Source organism: Tetrao urogallus (genome assembly GCF_951394365.1).
Source record: "Tetrao urogallus genome assembly, chromosome: 2".
NCBI lineage: Eukaryota > Metazoa > Chordata > Aves > Galliformes > Phasianidae > Tetrao > Tetrao urogallus.
The window spans coordinates 40,966,705-40,985,104 of NC_136814.1; the positions used below are offsets into that span (position 1 = coordinate 40,966,705).

Below are 18,400 nucleotides of genomic sequence, written 5' to 3' on the forward strand. Positions count from 1 at the left end.
TTTAAATAAATTAATGGTATGAGATCTATTCAGTGACTAGGCGAAAACTTACAGAGAAATTAGTCTTCATCTACATGTACAACAAAATCTGGCTCTAAATGTTTAAGTGATAGCATTTAGTCCTCCTGTAGGTAAATGACAAAGAAACATGAAGTCAATATATACTAGATTATAAATCTTTCAGAGATGCATTTTGCATTACAGCCAAAATGTATATCCTGAATATCCTTAGTCAAACACCTATGAAATGTGAGAGCAGGAAACCAAGAGTAGGACATCTTGGTTGAATCTTTAACAGTAGGGTGTGAGAATGATAGCATATGTGTGTAAAGTGAATCTCTTTAGACAGATTTGAACAAAGAATTGTTTATAAGCTACATTCCACATTAGATTCTAGAGAGAACTTTAGTACAAATCAAAGAAACCTCTTAAGCCAGTGATCAATCATGCAACACCAGGTTTCACAAGAAGAGTGAAAAATCCTTGGGCTTTCTAAGGAGGTAAGTTCCCTCAGTCCCTTTTGCTCAATGAATTGAGGATATTCACTGAAATACAAAGCTGTACAGAAGATGGATTACTATCTTCACGTGCTCCTGCTTGACCTTGATGATTTGGAGAAGACATAAGAGAAGACACAGTGCAAAAAAGTGCACCACCCTGCAAGAATATAACTTGTGTTATATATATAACTTGGCAGCATTTGCCAAGTGGGGTGAAACCTGGTTTTGCTCTAAGCTCAGACATAGAAAAGAAACATCACTTCCTATTATTGCTCAGTATGACTGCATCACACTTCCAAAGCAAAGCAGCACCAAAGCTTTCAAACTGCAAATCAAACAAAAAATCCACCACCCAAAATTACAGCAAATGAAAATTGTTGATGTTTCCCAAACATAGTGGTTAGCTGGCCAGTTTGCTATAGCAATCTGAAGGCTCGTTCATTAAACAAAGTTGCGTAAAGCTACCATTCTTGCTTTATGAGTATATTGACCAGTAAGTGTTAGTCATCTGGCAGTGGAAAAATCTCTCAATTTTTAAGAAATACTTGAAGTGAAAACAAAGCTGGTTCACTTTTTCCATAGAGTTGTGAAAACAAAAGTCTTTGCCAGGTGAGCTGAGGGTAAGCACTTGTTTGAATAGCTCTATTAAAAATCACAACACAAAATGTGCAAAGGGGTGCTTAAATTCAGTTTGCAGGAATGTTTATCAGCCAACCACTTCCACTCAGTGAAACAGGAGTTGCTTCTGTTCATCATTTGGGAAATTGAGACACTTATATTAGTGCCTGGGTTTGTCTTTGATTACTAGATGTTAGGCACCTAAGCAATTTTAATTTCAGAGGTTTTCAGTGGCATAGTTGGCTGCAGTTTGTGTCACTTTCCTGCCATTGGTCTATACTGCTAATTCTGTTGGCACTGAGCAGTATTTTCCAGTCTTATTGCCTAACTCCAGCCTGAGATGGCCGCATTCCATCTATGCTCTATTTTCTAAGTATCAGCTCATTTCCAACCCCATCACAGAGGCTTACCCTGGACATAGACTTAATGTTACAATGTAAACAGGATTAACATAAGAAACAAGCAATCTTTTTAATACTTTTGTTTGTTTGTTTTTTAATCATATAGCTGTTCCGTAATTCATGAATTTGTTCCATTGCACCATTTCCTGTGGATATGGTGTTTGCAAAGTGGGTGCACCATCAGTTCGTGGAACAGCCTGCACACCCTGTGTGCAAAGTGAATGGGGTACAGAAGTTGCCTCCTCCTGCACCTGATTGCTTAGGTGACCCTGAGAAGCCATGAGCAAGCCAGTAATGCCATGCTCTGCCAAAGTTTCTCCACAGAAGAAGGACCACAACCCTACCTATACAAAACCTTCCTGGAATCCCACTCATGGGACTTGCCTTGTGTGTGCACCCTCTGTAACCTGCTCATGTACTCTGCAGCCTGCCCACGTGTCTCCCTCTGTAACTGTCTCACTTCAGCACCAGTGTAGGGCTGTTCAGTGGCAAAGTGTGGTGGGACTATTGACCATCATATTGTCTCAGATTTCACTGTAAGGACAACAGGCCTCATGGAAATGAACTCTGGCTACTGCCACTGAAGCCAGTAGAATCTGGGATGACTTATGGATGTTTTATTGCAATGTGATCCAAAGTGGTCAGTTAGAAAGAGAATATTATTTTACGTTTTGTAAATATTCTCTGCATATTCTCTGCGTAGCTTACAAAATCATAAATATAAAATGCACCTCTGCTAGCTTATAGCAGGCTAGATGGGCAATACAAATGGTAATGCTTTGGCCCTCTGAAACTAAACAGAGATTAAACAGGATGTTGAAATGGAAATTCTCATTTCTTCCTCAGTGTTTCAGAGAGTGTAACTTTGACAGCCATAAAGCAAACGTTTATGCTACTATCACTCCCACTGCCTCTTCTGTGGTTAAGCAGAATTATTTCACCCCTAGGGCTCTCAGATACATACCTTTCAAATCTGTCTGATAAAAAAGCCCAAGCATTTTAAAATTGTATTAATATTGCAAATATAGTTGCACCCTTAAAAGCTAGTCAATGACAGATGAATCAAAACCAGACCACTTTAATTCTGACTTGTTCTTTTTCACTTTGTCAGAGATGCCAGGAAGCAGGTGGAAAATAAGAATACTCATGTCTCTACTTAAAGGAACTGTGTTGCACAAAGAAATGTCATTGGAGAGAATCAGAAGCAAGTTTTGTAAAGTGCTATCATCCACTGAATCGCACTTCTCCCAGAATGCATTACCTCATCCTCAGTCTGAGACCTAACAAATAAAGTGAACACAAACCGTATACAAAAGGTTACTGCATTGCTTCAACCCTACACAAATCCAAAGTTAGATTATCTGCTGTACAAGTCTTGCTTTGACTCTCAGCAAGTTATATGCAAAACATGTTATTTGTATAGCACAATGGAAGTTAGCTGCAGCAGAAGTACAAGATTCTGATAGAAGAGAATGTTTACTGCTTTTGGCCAAGTTTTGTGTGCAATAAAGAGGATGTGCCAAAGAAGAATAAAAACCAATAAGAATAATCTAATACTATTTCTTCCACCTCCAGAAACTTTTTAATATAGTTTTAGGTAGCTTTATTCTTTTTTTTTTTTCCTTTCTTTTTTTCTCATATGGCCATGGTTAAATGGCTCAGCTTGTGCTCTGGTTTCAAGAGCAAAGCCAAATCTTTGGCTTGGCTCTCCTTTCAAACTTTGGAGAAAAACATTCATATTGGGCAATGTGAATTAAAAATAAAAATCCTAATTCCACCCCACTTTCATCTCTGTCTTCAAAAAGAAATATCCATCTGAAGTCTATATCATGCTAAATATAGTGTGATTTTGAAACACCCCTATGCTTTTGAAGGATAGAAAACACTTTACCATATTGAAAACCCCACATCACAATTTCTGCTCCTGTCAAACTGGAGCAATTCCACTGTACACAGATGGGATCAACAAGAGAAAGCAAGTCCCTACCATACTCAGAGCAATTTTAAAGACATGTAGTGGCAAAGTCTAAGGCTTTTTGAACTACTAAAATGAGAATTTTCAAAGTGTGACTAATGATCCCTAATCCTTTACAACACAGTGTCTCACAGTTACTTTAAAAGCTAAGAAAATTAGTTTGAAATGCTCAACCTACTGAAAAGGTGACTTGTATCAATGGAAAAAGCCTTGCACAAATACTTCTCAACAATTCACTGTGTGTGAGAGTAAAAAAAAGATTTCAGAAAGAGTTATTTTTTGAAATGTTTTCTTAGCGTGTTTCCCACAAATATTGCCATCCCTCTCAGAGCTATTCACCCCATATACACATGCACATCTACCTCATGCCTTGTTTATTTTGGAGCTCTCTATGACAAACAGAGAAAATCCAAAGGACTGTTTTTGGCAGAACTGTTCAAATAAAACAGATTCTAAATATTTAACTTTTCCAGATAACCAGCATCACAGGAAATGGCAATGTTGGCATTCAGTCACCTAATAAGGAAACGTTTTTATTATAGCTTATGGGAGGATAGTTCTGCCATTCTTTCTACGTATTATATATTGTATGCTTTGTATTCTTTTTTAATTTGGGAAGTTTAAAGGTTACTTGATGGTTTGAAAATAATGCTAAATGAAGCATAGTGCACGACTCTCACAAGAGGCTGTGGAGCTGCTGCAGCTGAAGCTGTTGCTAATTAAATCTATCCATTGTTATAAAGCACTCTGGGACAAACCAATCAACCACTGACACAATTAATGGAGTCAAAACAGCCATTAGTAGAACTATTTTCATCAATCACTAGAAATAAAGCATAGACAAATGTAGAGTGGACAAGCCTGTGTATTTACAAACCTGTTTTCCTTGAGCCACTGTTGAGAATAACTACAGTAAAATTCCATTGTAATCAACACATACTAGAAATTTTGCTACATATATGTAGGCTCATTTACATAAGAATAATACAGATAAGCATTTACATGGAGATCAAAGTCATGGGCATGCACTTTTTGCTTATATAAGTTCTACATATATGTTTATCCCAACCACACAGTGGTAGGTAGAGTTTACAGAAAGACAGGGAGGAACTTCAGAAGTTGCAAATCAGTTGCATGGCAAGAGTGAAAACCCAGTAACTGTGATTTAAATGATAGTATCAAAGAAACCAACAAACAGAAAAAAAGGCAAGGAATCTAGACACAAAACTAAAACTGAGAGGAAGGGGTAGGTTGCGTCTTTTCTTTTGTAGAAGTGCTACTACTTCTACTGGTCAATGCAAAACATTTTTATTCATTTCCACCTCCTATACTATATAAGTTTGTAAAGCTCCTGATTGCATTTGACTGATCTGCACTAGACATTATCTCAGTCACCTCTGTGTTAAAAACTTTGCTTCTGCTTGCACTGATCTGTCCAGGCTGCTGCAGCTCCCTGAGAAGCAGAGCCTGGGTTAGAGCCCCAGAGCTGCTGGCTAGCTGCCATTAATGTAAGCAATCAAACCACATTGTCTCTCTGTAGTAGCTGACGTCAGATGCTTTCGCATACAGTACTTTGTAGGCTGCTCAAGTCTCCACAGCAACATCCTGAGGAAATAAAATTGGCGCAGAATATAGGCCAGGAATGCACTGGTCATTCAGGCCAACAGTGTTGATGTTATGACACTTGCAGCATCCTTTATTTGAAAAACTGATGATTCCTCCCACAACAAACAAATAAAACAACAACAACAATAAAACCTCACAGCCTTAATCGTGGAAACCGAGAAAAGCGCTGGATTAAAGTTAAGCGTGTACTCTACTAGCTCTAGTCTCTCCCCTTGTTTGGTATCATTCAGTATCTTGCAGTATGGATACCGTAACTGAATAAGGCATCCCTGATGGGATCTTTGAAATCCTGCATAGATAGGCAATGACACCTTCCTATGCTTATTCCTTCTAGGAGTCAAAGTACCTCCTCCATCAGTCAAAATGTTCAGGTTATTTTTCCTAAGAACTGCCAGTTTGTTTTTGGAGTCACTGCATTTTCAGAATACAGACTACAGATTCATAGTATGATCCACAGTCTTTATTCCATGGTGTCCAATCTTGCCTTTGGCAGTAACAGTCAAAAAGAGAAGTTGGAAGAATGGAAAGATAATAAATCTGTTTTGCAGGAAAACCCTAAAACAGCAGCATTTGAGACTGAAGAGTGATGCCTGGGTAAAACATGGAGAAACTCACAGTGAAGATCAGGTACTAGCAGAAGAAAAAAGCAGACTAAAAAATAAAGGACTAGAAATGGAATAGTGAATTCTGTTTGTGCAACAAACAATGAGGAAAATTTATTATGCTAGAGATAACAAAGACTATGAAAAAGTGCACAAGGCTCCAATAAAGGCAGATATGAAAACAGATAAGCTTAGAGACAACATTCTGACTCACAAGCTTTCCTACTCAATTCTAATAAGGGAAAAAGTGTTTTAAACAATGGGGGAAAATTCCATATAAAAGGCACGTAGGCTCATTTTGACAACAATATTGAAAAAGTAATTGCACAATGACGTCTTTGAGGCTAGCACTGTTGTTAGTTATGTGACACTATATATGCAGCACTGTTAGGAGATTCAACAAATCAGAAATATCATGAACCCTTCACACGTTTGTTGCTATATGAAATCCATGTAGCTAACATTAAGCACCGTCCACTGAGGATCAGAGGCACAGGACCAATAGTGAGTCTCTGCACAACTGGGCACCAGTATAGCTCCTCACTGCACCATTGCCAGATTTGTGAGGTTTTTCTACATATCCTATGTGATGAGTAAATTACGTACAACTAACACTACAAAATTCCATTCTTGTTTGGCTCCTGGGTGCTAACATGATGACAATTACTAACTGTTGTTAATCTTACGTCTCTCTCTAGAAATATGGAACTAGACAGGCCACCACAAGTCTCATCTGGTTACCTCCACTCAGGCTAGTGTTGGCAGCAACTAATCAGTATTCTTTACCAGATTAAGACTTTTTAATTTAAAGAAAATCAAAATACCTTTAACAAAGTTTTCTCCAGCATGCAAAAAGCTATTTCTGACTTGCACATGCCAAAAAACATCATCTCATCTTGAGAGAATATATTTGTACAGAAAGGTAATAAAGAGAAAACACCAATGTTCACCCTTTCATCTAGCAATAGAAGTGGACTATGTGAGCCCTTATGCCGACAGAACATGCATTAATGTCAAGAGGAATTCCAGCTATGCAATAGCAACAGGTTTGGGGTGGACCATCCTTTTATCACGGATTCAGCAGACTGATATACCATATGCAAGCTGCTTAGAGAAATGAGTATGCACTGTTTCCAAGATATGGAATAATAGTATCACCAGACCCCTACCATTAGCGTCTAAATTTAGAGGAAAAATAAAAGAAAACTAAATGAACAAATTTAAAAAAAAAAATCCAAAACTGATTCCCTTCTCTACTCACTGTTTACCTTTCAAACTGCTGTGGATTCACTCCTGTATATACTTCTCTGAGTAAAAGAAAGCTTCATGCCCGTTAAAACTAAACTGTCTCTTCCTACAATAATTTGCTATTATAATATTGAACTGTTTAGTTTAAGGGATGAACTACAGGATGCATGACTACATTAGAAGTCACCATTTTATCCTTAGAAGGATAGTTTGGTAGGGAGAGGGAGAAAACTGACCTTTCAAACCACTGCCATTTATAATAATATTTTTGGTTTGCTGTTTCCCTGTTGAATCACCTTAAAAACACTAAAAATTATTAGCAATGATACTAAAATGCTTTGTTTTAAAACCTGATTAGAAACTGCATAAAGCTCTTAATCTAGGAAGGGCTTAACCTGCCAAACAGAAGAGCAATGAGAACAAAGATTCTCTCTTTAGCTTGTTCAGGCCAGTAAGGTCTATCAAGATTATTACTTTATGCACATGGTCAGAGATTAGGGGAACCAAGAGAGTAAATGACCAGGATCAGAAGCTTCTTGCCTACTTTCTTGCAAACTAATTATTTAAGTAAACAGCTTCTTCTCAGCCGGAATAACTAGGCACAGTGCTGTTGTGAAAGCAGGATGAACTACATGATTACAAAGTGTGACAGACGTGAAGCCCTACAACTAATCACACCTTTGCCCCTGTTAGGAGTCTCTATTTTAATGGATTCTGTAGGTGAATTTACAAAATGACAAGGAGACAGTATCAGATAGGAAAAACCCTTGTTCCCTATATCAGTAGGAGTTTGCCTCAATACAGACCTGAAGATTCAGCCTAGTGATGGAGAGGGAGCACTGCAGACCCTCAACCTATGACTGAAACTGAACTCATCTTGAAACCCGAAACTATTTTCTATTTTCTTGTCAAAACTGTATCTCTCATCTGGGGGCACAAGAGAATTTAATTTAACTTTATACTCCTCTGCATCCAGGCCAAATACCAACCAGTATTTTGCCCTAATCTAACTATAGACACTAGGAAATATTTCAATGCCATTACAGGTCACCAGCAGTCATGTACACACCGAAGCACCCTACAGAATAAAACAAAATCCTTTATGCGTACCTCAGTGGACTGGAATACTATAAAAGATATACGCTAAGAGAAGCTAACTACGTGGAGTTATATGGCTGCCTCAGTGCAAATGGGGCTTAGGATGAAAAAAATGAGGAGGGATGAAACAGTTATTTCCAAACTAGTCACGCATACCACCTTGAACTAAACTGCTTGGTGTTACAGCAATTGACCACAGGACAGGCTAGTTTGGCTTCAGTGGTCACAAAAGCCTCTTTTCACTCTGAGTAAGACACATAATGAAACCACTGCAGTCAGGGGAGGAATGCCAGTGGAAGCTTGATGAGGTGAGTGGAAAAAGTCAGGAAGTCATCTATTCAGTCACCTTATTTGCTTGCACAACAACACCAGCTCTTCCAGAAAAGGCCAGAGTCCCTAACTCACGCTAGCAGGGAAAGGAAACCTCTTGGCTTTGTTTCTAAATGAGTGTTGTAATACAAATACAGGGCCATGTCCAAATGGACTCTGATAACACTTTAAAACATAAAGATTTGAAGTTTCTAGTATTTATAATGTGTTCTTATCAAACAAAAACTATATTTAAGATCAAAACAGATGACAATAAAAGTCCTTCCATTTTGATGGAAGGTCTTGACTCACTTAAAGACAGTAGAAATTGTAATTTTAAGTAACAGTAAGATCTCACTGCAAAACAATGGAACAACACACTGTTTAATCAGTGATAATATAATCTTTTCATAGCCTATTATGACCGTAATCGGGTTGGTTGAAAAATTTCATTGTGATTGCTTGGTGGAAAATCGGGTCTTTAAATGAAAAAATGTTTTCCATTATAAGTGTTTCCTTTTCATAACAAAACAACAACAACAGCAAGTGATTTTTAATGAGAACAAAAACCCATAACAAAACATTATTTCTTTACATGGAACTTCCCAGGGAACAACATGATCCAAAATGCATATAACTTCTCTGAGGTAAGTGCATTTTTTAAAATGGGAGACTATTATACTCTGTATGTGTAGCCAGCCTGCGGACACAAGTCCCAACTAAGAAAAAGGAAGTCATGAAATTTCAAAATTACAGCTGCCACGAGTCATTACAATGAACAGTTCAAAGTCACAATTTTGAGTTTTGTGACGTAATTATTCAGATCTTTGAAGGCATGTTTTTGCTGTTTGCTTGAATTTTCACTGTGAAAATGCAAGTTTTTAGCTCAAAATGTACACCTTATTGGGAAGAGCTCCCTAAGAATTCACATTCTTTCTGTATTCAACTAGTTTAATATATTTGGCTTAGTATCTCTTTTCTCTTGTGTTTTGTAATGTACCAAGAGAATTTAAAATCTGAAATCTAATTTACAGCCTTAATCTTATTTAAACATAGTTTTATTAGTGGTTGAATGCAGATACTTGGCCTGCCATTCTTAAACTAAAACAGGTATTAAAAATAGCTTTAATGAAAAACAGTGATCTGTCTCTTGAACCACTGCTTTTCCTTCACTAACACAGAAATCCAGTGCATTATGGCAAGAATAGTTAATGTTATTTCTCAGCAGTACAGAGTGCAGGGAAAACACAGTGTCTAGCATACATCTGGAACAGGCTGTTATGAGAGAGGACAGAGCATGATGGACAGAGTGGAATGAAGAGGGAAGCAGGCCAGTAGGAATACATACTTACACATATATAGCATCTTACAGATGAAAAGATCTCAAAGTGATTTTGTGTACTTTAATAATGCAATTTGGCTGGAACAAGTTACCTTATGCCAAATATGACTCCTGGTGTGACTTCTCATAGAAAGGAGACTCTAAACTAGTCACAAACAGAAAAGCCAATGTATTGCATTAAGGACAGGCATTAAGGGGAAAGGATCGGTGAATGACGACATCAACCAGGGACCTCAACAGCCCATAAAACCAGATGCTGCAGTAGAGGCTTGGGTTGGTGCAATAGCTGCGCCAAAAATGCATGGCCAGCACACAGGTTTTGGAGTGAATTCCACTACTCCCAATAAAGTACCTGTAGAAGCTGAATTATTCTTGCTTTTATACCAAATGGAAAATGCTAGCATTATTGATGAAGATACACAATATCTTTTCAAGCATTGTAAAAGGAAAAAGCCTATAATTTATTTCGAAAATAATTAAGCAAATAATTAAGCAAAAAGAAAATAATGAATTAAGCAATTCATTAGCTGTATCATGAGCTATCAAAGTTCTCAGGAATTTTGTTCAGAGTTGCTTGGCTCAGCAAAGACATTTGGAAGTTATATATGAAATACCATCTCACTAAAAATCCTTCCAAATTTAAACCAATGTAACTGCTCATAACTTGGTCTATAACAGAACATCCAGAAATGAATTCAGCCTTTTCAGAAATGTAGATGTAAGGAAATCTGAATTCCAACCAGCAGGGCTGGTTGATGTTACACGGTGACCAGTTCTCCCATTAACAGCAGTTAAGAATTCTTTTGTACAGAGTACTCAGCACAATTGTACATTCACATAAGTGATTTAAAAAATGCATATCTTGTCATGACTGTTTTGGGCTTTTTAAAATATTTTTACTCAGTTAATAGGAGGATGGGCAGTTGATCATTTGACTGACCCTTGTGAAATAAAGATAAAATTACTATCCTCAGAACAGTCTAATTTGTCCTTTAAAACTAGAAAAATCTTGCCAGAATACTGAATCATTCCGATTAAATTTAACAGTGAAACTTAGAATTTTGTTTTTCTAAAACGTTAACATTTTTGATAATTTTTATCAGCTCACAGACAAATACATACAGAGTTCTTAGCCTTGCAAAATGTGGCAGAGTTCCATGGATATAATAGGACTGCTAGAATAACATTCTGTACTATCTCTATTCAAAACAGGTTTTTTACTCTTGCTCAAGAGCGTAACCACAAGTTTACTGACATTTTGAGAAGATGAATCTCAAGGCTACCCTGACATTGCATGTATCTCTTCCATTTGGTAGTACTGATTTAATTTCAAGAGTAGTACTGGATTCTTCGTTTCAGAAAGAGGGCAATCGTTCAGATTGTAGTAGGTTTAGGTGCCTAATTCTATGTGCTCATAGTTGGCCCAGACCTCTTGCCAAAGAAAGGGCATGGAAATAAAAAAATCTTTGCCTCCAGCATATCGATATGCTAAACTTTCTACATTCTTAGATTGCTTCTCGGCTATGGGAAGGCAGAGAAGGAAAGGCATCTCTAAATTCAGCATGAGCATTTTCTCTTAATTATCCAATTATTGGAACAATGATGGAAATCCTGCAGCTTTTGCTGTTGACTAGTTTGGTCTTTCAGCTGTCTGCAAAGTTTGGAAGCCACTTGAAGGATTACCTTATATATAATGTCCAGAAATCATTGCTTAGCCAAAGACAAATCCAGACTCTCAAGGCTGGAAGATTTATCAATTTCCCAGAAACACTGTGTCTTCAGATAGGATCTAATACAATGTGTTTCTCAGCATAAATATGATTTACGTGATTATTATTTTCTAACCACTGTTGTTAAAATACCAACTGTTAGCCTAACATCCAATTTTGGATTTATGAAGTTTATTGATGTTTTTATGCTTCTGCAGTCTGATGTTTGGTAAACTGTTGAAAGCTGTAGTTAGATGGGGGAGTGTGTATCTAAAAAGTAAAACAATTTAATTTATTTTCTGCAGAAAGTAATATGATATAATTAAAAATAGGAAAGATTAGTATCTCTTGGCATCAAATTTTAACACAAGCAGTAAAATAAAAATTATCAACCTTACATAAAGCAGATCTCTACCCCCCAGCCCCCTCCTCCTGCAATGGGGGTCCAATAAAACCCTGGAACATCCTGAGCATAATGAACATCAACTGGATATAAAACAGAACTCAAATTTTAATGGTTAAGGATGGGAGTATCTTCCTCTGTGGTGGGAGGAAAAACTGAAAATGCCAGAACATGATGTTTATAAAGGTTTTGAACTAATACATAAAATTAAAATAAAGATAAATGAAAACACTTGTAAAAAGGATTATTAAAGATAAGATAGTACTATTGTAAGTATAATCCAGCAGCCTGGAAATTAAGAATGTCTCATTATACATAAGCAGTGCAGGGATATCTGGAGAGGTTTATCTTTTTGGAACAGGCTGAAAGAGCAGAAACAAAATACTTATTTTCCTTTACTAATTTAGGAGTTAGAGAAAAAAAAAAAAAATAAAGGAAAAACAAAACAAAGCAAAGGGGGCCTAGAAGAGGACGAAGAGTATTTTTCTTCACAGGTGAAGAGAATGAAGAATAACAATACCACTTTCTCTTTGTGTAATAGCTAAATCAAGATGAGGATTTCATTAAAGACTGTAAAAATAAAGAACTACTTCCTAGACTTCAAAATATTTAAAAATAAAACAATAAGGGATACAGTAAGAAGTGACAGTGTCTCACTTCTCCATTCCCAACAGTCTTAACAATCCTGGTTTTAAAGTGAAATATAAATTTCTAATTATAATTCACTCCAAATAATTGTGTTCATTCAAAAACTCTCAAGAGAACACTTACTGAGTTAGCAAAAAAAAAAAAAAAAAAAACAGAAAGTGAGGCCATAATCATAATACTGTTGACCTGAAAGTTTCCAGTCCGCCTCGTTTGTATCACGTTTTCTTACTCAACTGCCTCAAATGTTTTTCTCTATCTTCTGTGAGCAACTTTCTGAGATAACAGACCAAACAACAAATATTCTACCAGCAGATATCATCCAACACCCACAGTTTTCAGCAAATGCAGAAGGCAGATGAGTAGCCATCACAAAACATTTAGGCTTCAGTAAAAAATGTTAGTCTTGTGTAGAAGATTAAGATGTCTGACCTCCAGATGAGCTGAACTATAAAGTTCACATAATAATATCTGGGTTTGAACTTGTTCAATGCTTGGCAAAGACCGCCTGCAGACATGGAGTCCATCTAAAATGGACTAAAATGGTGCTTCCACTGTCATAGTTCAAGGACTTATTAATAAAATTATATGTTTGAAGACTTATTTTGAATCAGTGTTCCTGCATCTGCTTACCTCTCTTGGTTTGAATTCAGGTACACAGGGTTCAACATGTCATTCCAAATGTAAGTGCCAGAAGAGCACTGACTTCTAGTAGGCTGTTTTACCTTCCATATCCCTAGGACATATGAAAAGACACTAGATGCATGCATTTCAGCATCTTATTTTCATGCTCTTCCTTTCTCCAGCTACGGCTAATGTCTGTTTTTACAAACCAGTTCGGGAATGCAAGTCCTGCTTTTTGTGTGGCTGATACCTCACCAACTGTTGCAGGGAAATAAGCTTAAGTCTGAAATGAGGTGATAACAGGGAAAAAAATACTTTGTTTTCAACATGTAATCTGCAGTTTGCCTTGAAGGAGCCAGTCCTATTCAGGCTATTTACTTATGCAAGTCAACTTTATATACTTAGTTAACTAAGTTTCCATGTGTTCAGTACTAGCGTATTGCATATAGAGTCAGTAGGACATTTTGGTTATATGTGTATATTTTGTTCTAAAGTCCTCACCTTCCCCTCTAGTGCTCAATACAAGCAAATTTGAGAATGAAATACTGGCCAGGCTTCTGCAGGCCAACACACAACTTGCTAAGAATCCCAACTGGAAAAAGAGAGCAACTAGCTCTTCCCTGTGCTCTTTTCTGAGTGTTTATGATATCCATTTTTATTTTCTTCTGTTATAACTGGCTTAATATCTCAAACATTCACATTGCAAAATGAATGTAATGCAAATTTCTACAAAAACTTCTAATTAATTTGTAATATATTTTTAACTGGGAATGTGCAACAGATCTTATTTTTTTCTTCCTAGCTCACACATCTTCAACTGCATATAATTTCAGTTGAGTCAATGCTAAAAGCAACATCTGGAAAATGCAACAATAAATGAGAATAAATACAAAGTCACTGAATGGTTACTCATTTTCCTGTCTGTAAGCTACTCGTTTTCCTGTGCTTAGAGAGGAATGGCTCTGAGAATTGATATGATTGGGCACACACACAAACTCTTATATTAATTTCCACTGCCACTTTTTTTTTTTTTTTTTTAAATGCAGACTGTTTAACTTCAGAACTGAATTTTGCTCAGATAGACACAGCCCAAAGATATTAGCCAGGTTCACTTTGGAATGAATGTATGTGAGTACTGGAGTGTGGAACCTTGGTCCCCTGTGAGAAGATGACTTTCAGGGAATGATCAGCACACAGGGATCCCACTGGAACAATTGCCTCTGAGAAACAAAACAAAACAATCTAGCAAAACAGAAACCTCACTGACAACCAACATAGTTTCCATGTGAGAAAACTCATATGTACAAGTGCTTTAAAGCAGTCTGATGAGAGAGTAATAAAAACTGCATTCAACTGTGAGAATGTCCCTCTATCACATCTGTCAATTCCACTGGCAGACTTTGCCAACAGATTCAAAATGTAAGGGCAGACAATGCAAGAAAGAGTTTGGTATACGCAGTGATAAAAATTTGCAGTTTACATTAAACAAGACCAGGATTTTTCAATTTCCTACTTTGCGGTCTTCATGTAGATATTATACTAAATGTTGTCAATCATATTTGCAGTCAGTCTGTGCTACATTTCTGTATGTGCACTCCTGTGTTTTCCCAGGTGATGTTTTGAAAATGAAACTCCAGTTGGATCAAGCCCTCTGGGGCTAATTAATTAAAACTTGTAACAGATTTTGAAAGCCTTGAAAATGATGGTCTGTAGCAAAATCCAAGTAACAAAAAACACTATTTACTCCATTACTTCACAAAATTAAATAAAAAGCTGCATGCTCCTTCCACGCACCACTGGCCAGTTATCACAATACAGACAGACTATACAATAGAAAGAGAGACTGCCAGTCTCTCTTCTTTTGCAAATAATGTCTTCAGAAAGACTGCAGGAGACAAATTCCCAGTTACAAATCAATATTTTCTTTGATGTCTCCCTAATTTTCTGTGCATATGTTTAAGCTTTCACTTCCTGCAGCAGCACTGCAAAACTCAAAAACTTTAAGCTTTAGATCTCACTAGTAAATCTAGCACTGTAAAAGTGAAATAAACACTTCTGTAAGTGACATATTTTTATACAGATTTAACACTGAGAAATACTGAAGCATTTCTATTCTTGCTGACATTGGCTAAGGAAATGACAGAATAAATCCTCAGCATGGAAAGTGTTTGCTTCTCTTCTCTAGTAACTGCTTATGGTCCTTTCCCCAAGTGCCTACTGGTGCATCAAGGAGAGGAAAAAGCATTAATAACTGTTGCCTTGATGTTAAAAACAGCTTAATAATGGAGTTTGTAGGTAAGAATATGCTTTTCCAACCGTGATGGCATGTCTTTTTAAATTCCTTTGGGCCTCAATTCAGTAAAATACTTAAGCACAGTACTTAAGGTAAATCATAGCCTCAATTTCCACTTGATTTGAAATGTGCTTTTGTGTGATTTACTGAGTAATGGTCTGTATCATTAATGTTCCCTGTCAAACTAACGCTTTTTCCTCTAGAGAAAAAGAAACAAGGAAACTCAGTAAGGTTCTCTAAAGATTATCCCACTGAAGGAGGAAACAGTGAGGTCGGCACCATTACTCCAAACCCACCAAAGCAAAGAGAGTGTCTGAATATTTCAGAGATTTCAGTCTTAAGACTTCGACATTCCTTGTGCAGTGGTGAAAAAAAGTCAAACAAGAATTTAACAATTATTTTAAAAGTCAACATAATTAATCCAGTCTAAATTGGCAATCTTGCAACTAACAGATAACCGATTTAATTAAAAAAGAGGTAACACTGTCCTTCCAATTTCCTGTTAATTGACAGTTAGTTTCTGATGGGAGTTTTCTTCTTTTCAGGTTTGCCTCCTAAAGTTTTAGTACCAAATACACGTAAATCCCATTGTTCTTTTCCAAGTACCTTCTTGCTGCACATCACCAAAAAAGGGGAAAAAAAACCAAAACCAGAAAAAAATAGAAGTGGGTAACAAAGAGACAGAGAATTCAAGAGGAAGAGAAATGTCAGATGTGCTCACAAATGCATATAGGTATGAGCCAGAGACTTAAGTAGAGTACTGGCAGTTTATACTTAGTAAAACCTGCACAATTGTTTCTATACAAATCAATGGATCCCACGAGGCAACAAAATCATCAGAAGGCAAATCATTAATTCACTATCATATGATAAAGGCAGAAGCAGAATGACTAAAAAAAGCATTTCACTTAGTTAACTGCAGTTTAAGCAAGGTTCAGTGCATGCCTCCACAGGCAAAATAATGACACAACAGCTTCTTACCTGAGCTTTTATTGGTTTTGTTTTGTCTGCTCTTTACTTGCTCAGTCCATAATGTAGGATAACGAGAAGCTATATCTAAGAAGAAAAAAAAGAAAAAAAAAAGAAAAAAAAATTTGTAAATGTTCCAGCTTTCTAAAAGTTACCAGCAGCTATATAATACATGTTCCATTTTAAAGATACATGGATACTAAGAAGAAGAAAAAAGGGTACACTGGTCTGCATTTGAATAGGTAAAATCTTTAGTCACAGAAAGGCACAAATAGTTTTTCTGATTCCATTTATAACAAAGGTTAAAATACATACTTGAAGAATAAAATCATATTTAAACAGAATAAAAATAACCCAGTGCAGACCCAAAATATGTAATGACTTTAGATCAGGTTCTGATCAGAGACTTACGCTGAATGCTAAGATAGTCACAATACACGACTATCACTGCATATGGGCCTTGAGCTTTCCATTCACAGAGCACTGAATTTCCACAGATGCAAATAAGCCTGACAAAACACCAACCACCAACCTCATATTGCTACACGATATGCTGAGGGTAGCATTCAGGCTTTTAGCATCCTTGTTTGGCTATTAAGTTTCAATTTGCACTGTGGCTCAAGTTTAAAACCTGTCTGTGCCCTGAGTACTGGTAGCAAATTTGCTATGTCAGGAACCCACAGTTGAAGTGTCACCTCTGAACTACTCCATCAAATTCACTGTGTTTTTTTTTTTTTTTTTTTTCACTTATTCCCAAAAAGGTATGTTTTTAATTTCTTTTCACTTCAGGAAGTCTAATCAGCTATCACAGTTACCAAAGTTCTAAGGTAGAATTTGATGCTGTTCATACTGCATTAGATAATATCACACTGTTAAATTCCTATTGACACTTACCTTCTTCATCACCTTGAGGCTGAGTTTCCAGCGCAGGAGCTGAGGCATCATCTGAATTCAGAATGGAAAAGATTTGCAAGGAGACTACAATTATGAGAGTAAGCTAAATAAGTGTACATACATGATTGATGCTAATGATTTGCACATAGCCCCGGCCGGTAAACAAACAAATTTAAGCATTATTAGCATGAACTGCATAGCACAGATACATTACATCTGCAGGCTACATCTGCCATAAATGGATAGATCTTAAGGTTATGACTGATAAACTGATTGCAGGGTCTTTGATAAGGCATGAAGTGACCAGGTTGCTTTCCAGATAATAATTCTTCATTTTTAATGATGCACATGGATTCCTATAAATTATAATTGAAAAATTAGCATTTCTGAGGACGTAATCGAGTAAATGTATAAAAGGGGTAAGCCCTGTGAAAGCAAAAGCAGCCTGAGATGAACAAGTGGTTGCAGACATGTTGAAACCTTAAAATGAAGCAAGATTCATAGATTAAAGAAACAGAACATTGCTTGCATCATTCTTATCCTTTAGCCAGCTATCTCCATTAGTCCACAATCAACCATTACTGCAAAACAAGAGGGATGAAAATTTACAGAAATTGTAGGAGTGTGTGGATAATCTTCACCTCAGTAAAATACAGTGGAAGCAGTGCTGGAAAATGAAATTTCACTATGAGAAAGTTTTAAATTAGCAGTTTAAAATCTTTACCAGTTTAAAATCTTTACGCCATGTTTTTGTCATTTGAAATTACTTTGAAATTACTACAGACATTGAGTAAATGCAAGTTAGCAGAACTTCACAGCACCTATTTTCTCATAAAAAGGAGCTAACTCCGAGATCAAGGTACCCCTCAGCAAATGGCATCTTTCACACAAGGGTATTATGAGAATTTCACAGTTTCACAACTGGACCAGCAGAATTTTTAGAGATGAAGAATCTCTAGATTCTCTAGATTCTCTAAATCTAAATCTAATCTAATCTAATTCTAAATGAAGGTAATTGTGGAACTTTCTTTTGATGGAGAGTTTAGAAGCTCTCTGACCTTCTTATCTCGAGGCTAATTCATAACAAATACAGATGCAATGTAAATACCAATGTGCACATAAAACCAAACTTAGAGACATGGAA

General features: G+C 36.6%; 1 protein-coding gene across 1 annotated transcript in view; it reads right to left on the bottom strand.

Annotated features, from left to right (window-relative positions):
* SMOC2 (SPARC related modular calcium binding 2) overlaps positions 1 to 18,400 on the bottom strand; it is a gene marked incomplete at both ends in the record, with an annotated part of 130,648 nt that overhangs the window by 45,647 nt on the left and 66,601 nt on the right. The window contains 2 exons of the mRNA XM_079550602.1: positions 16,375 to 16,449; positions 17,257 to 17,340. Coding sequence (XP_079406728.1) covers positions 16,375 to 16,449; positions 17,257 to 17,340 — 159 coding nt within the window. The remainder of the gene's footprint in view (positions 1 to 16,374; positions 16,450 to 17,256; positions 17,341 to 18,400) is intronic.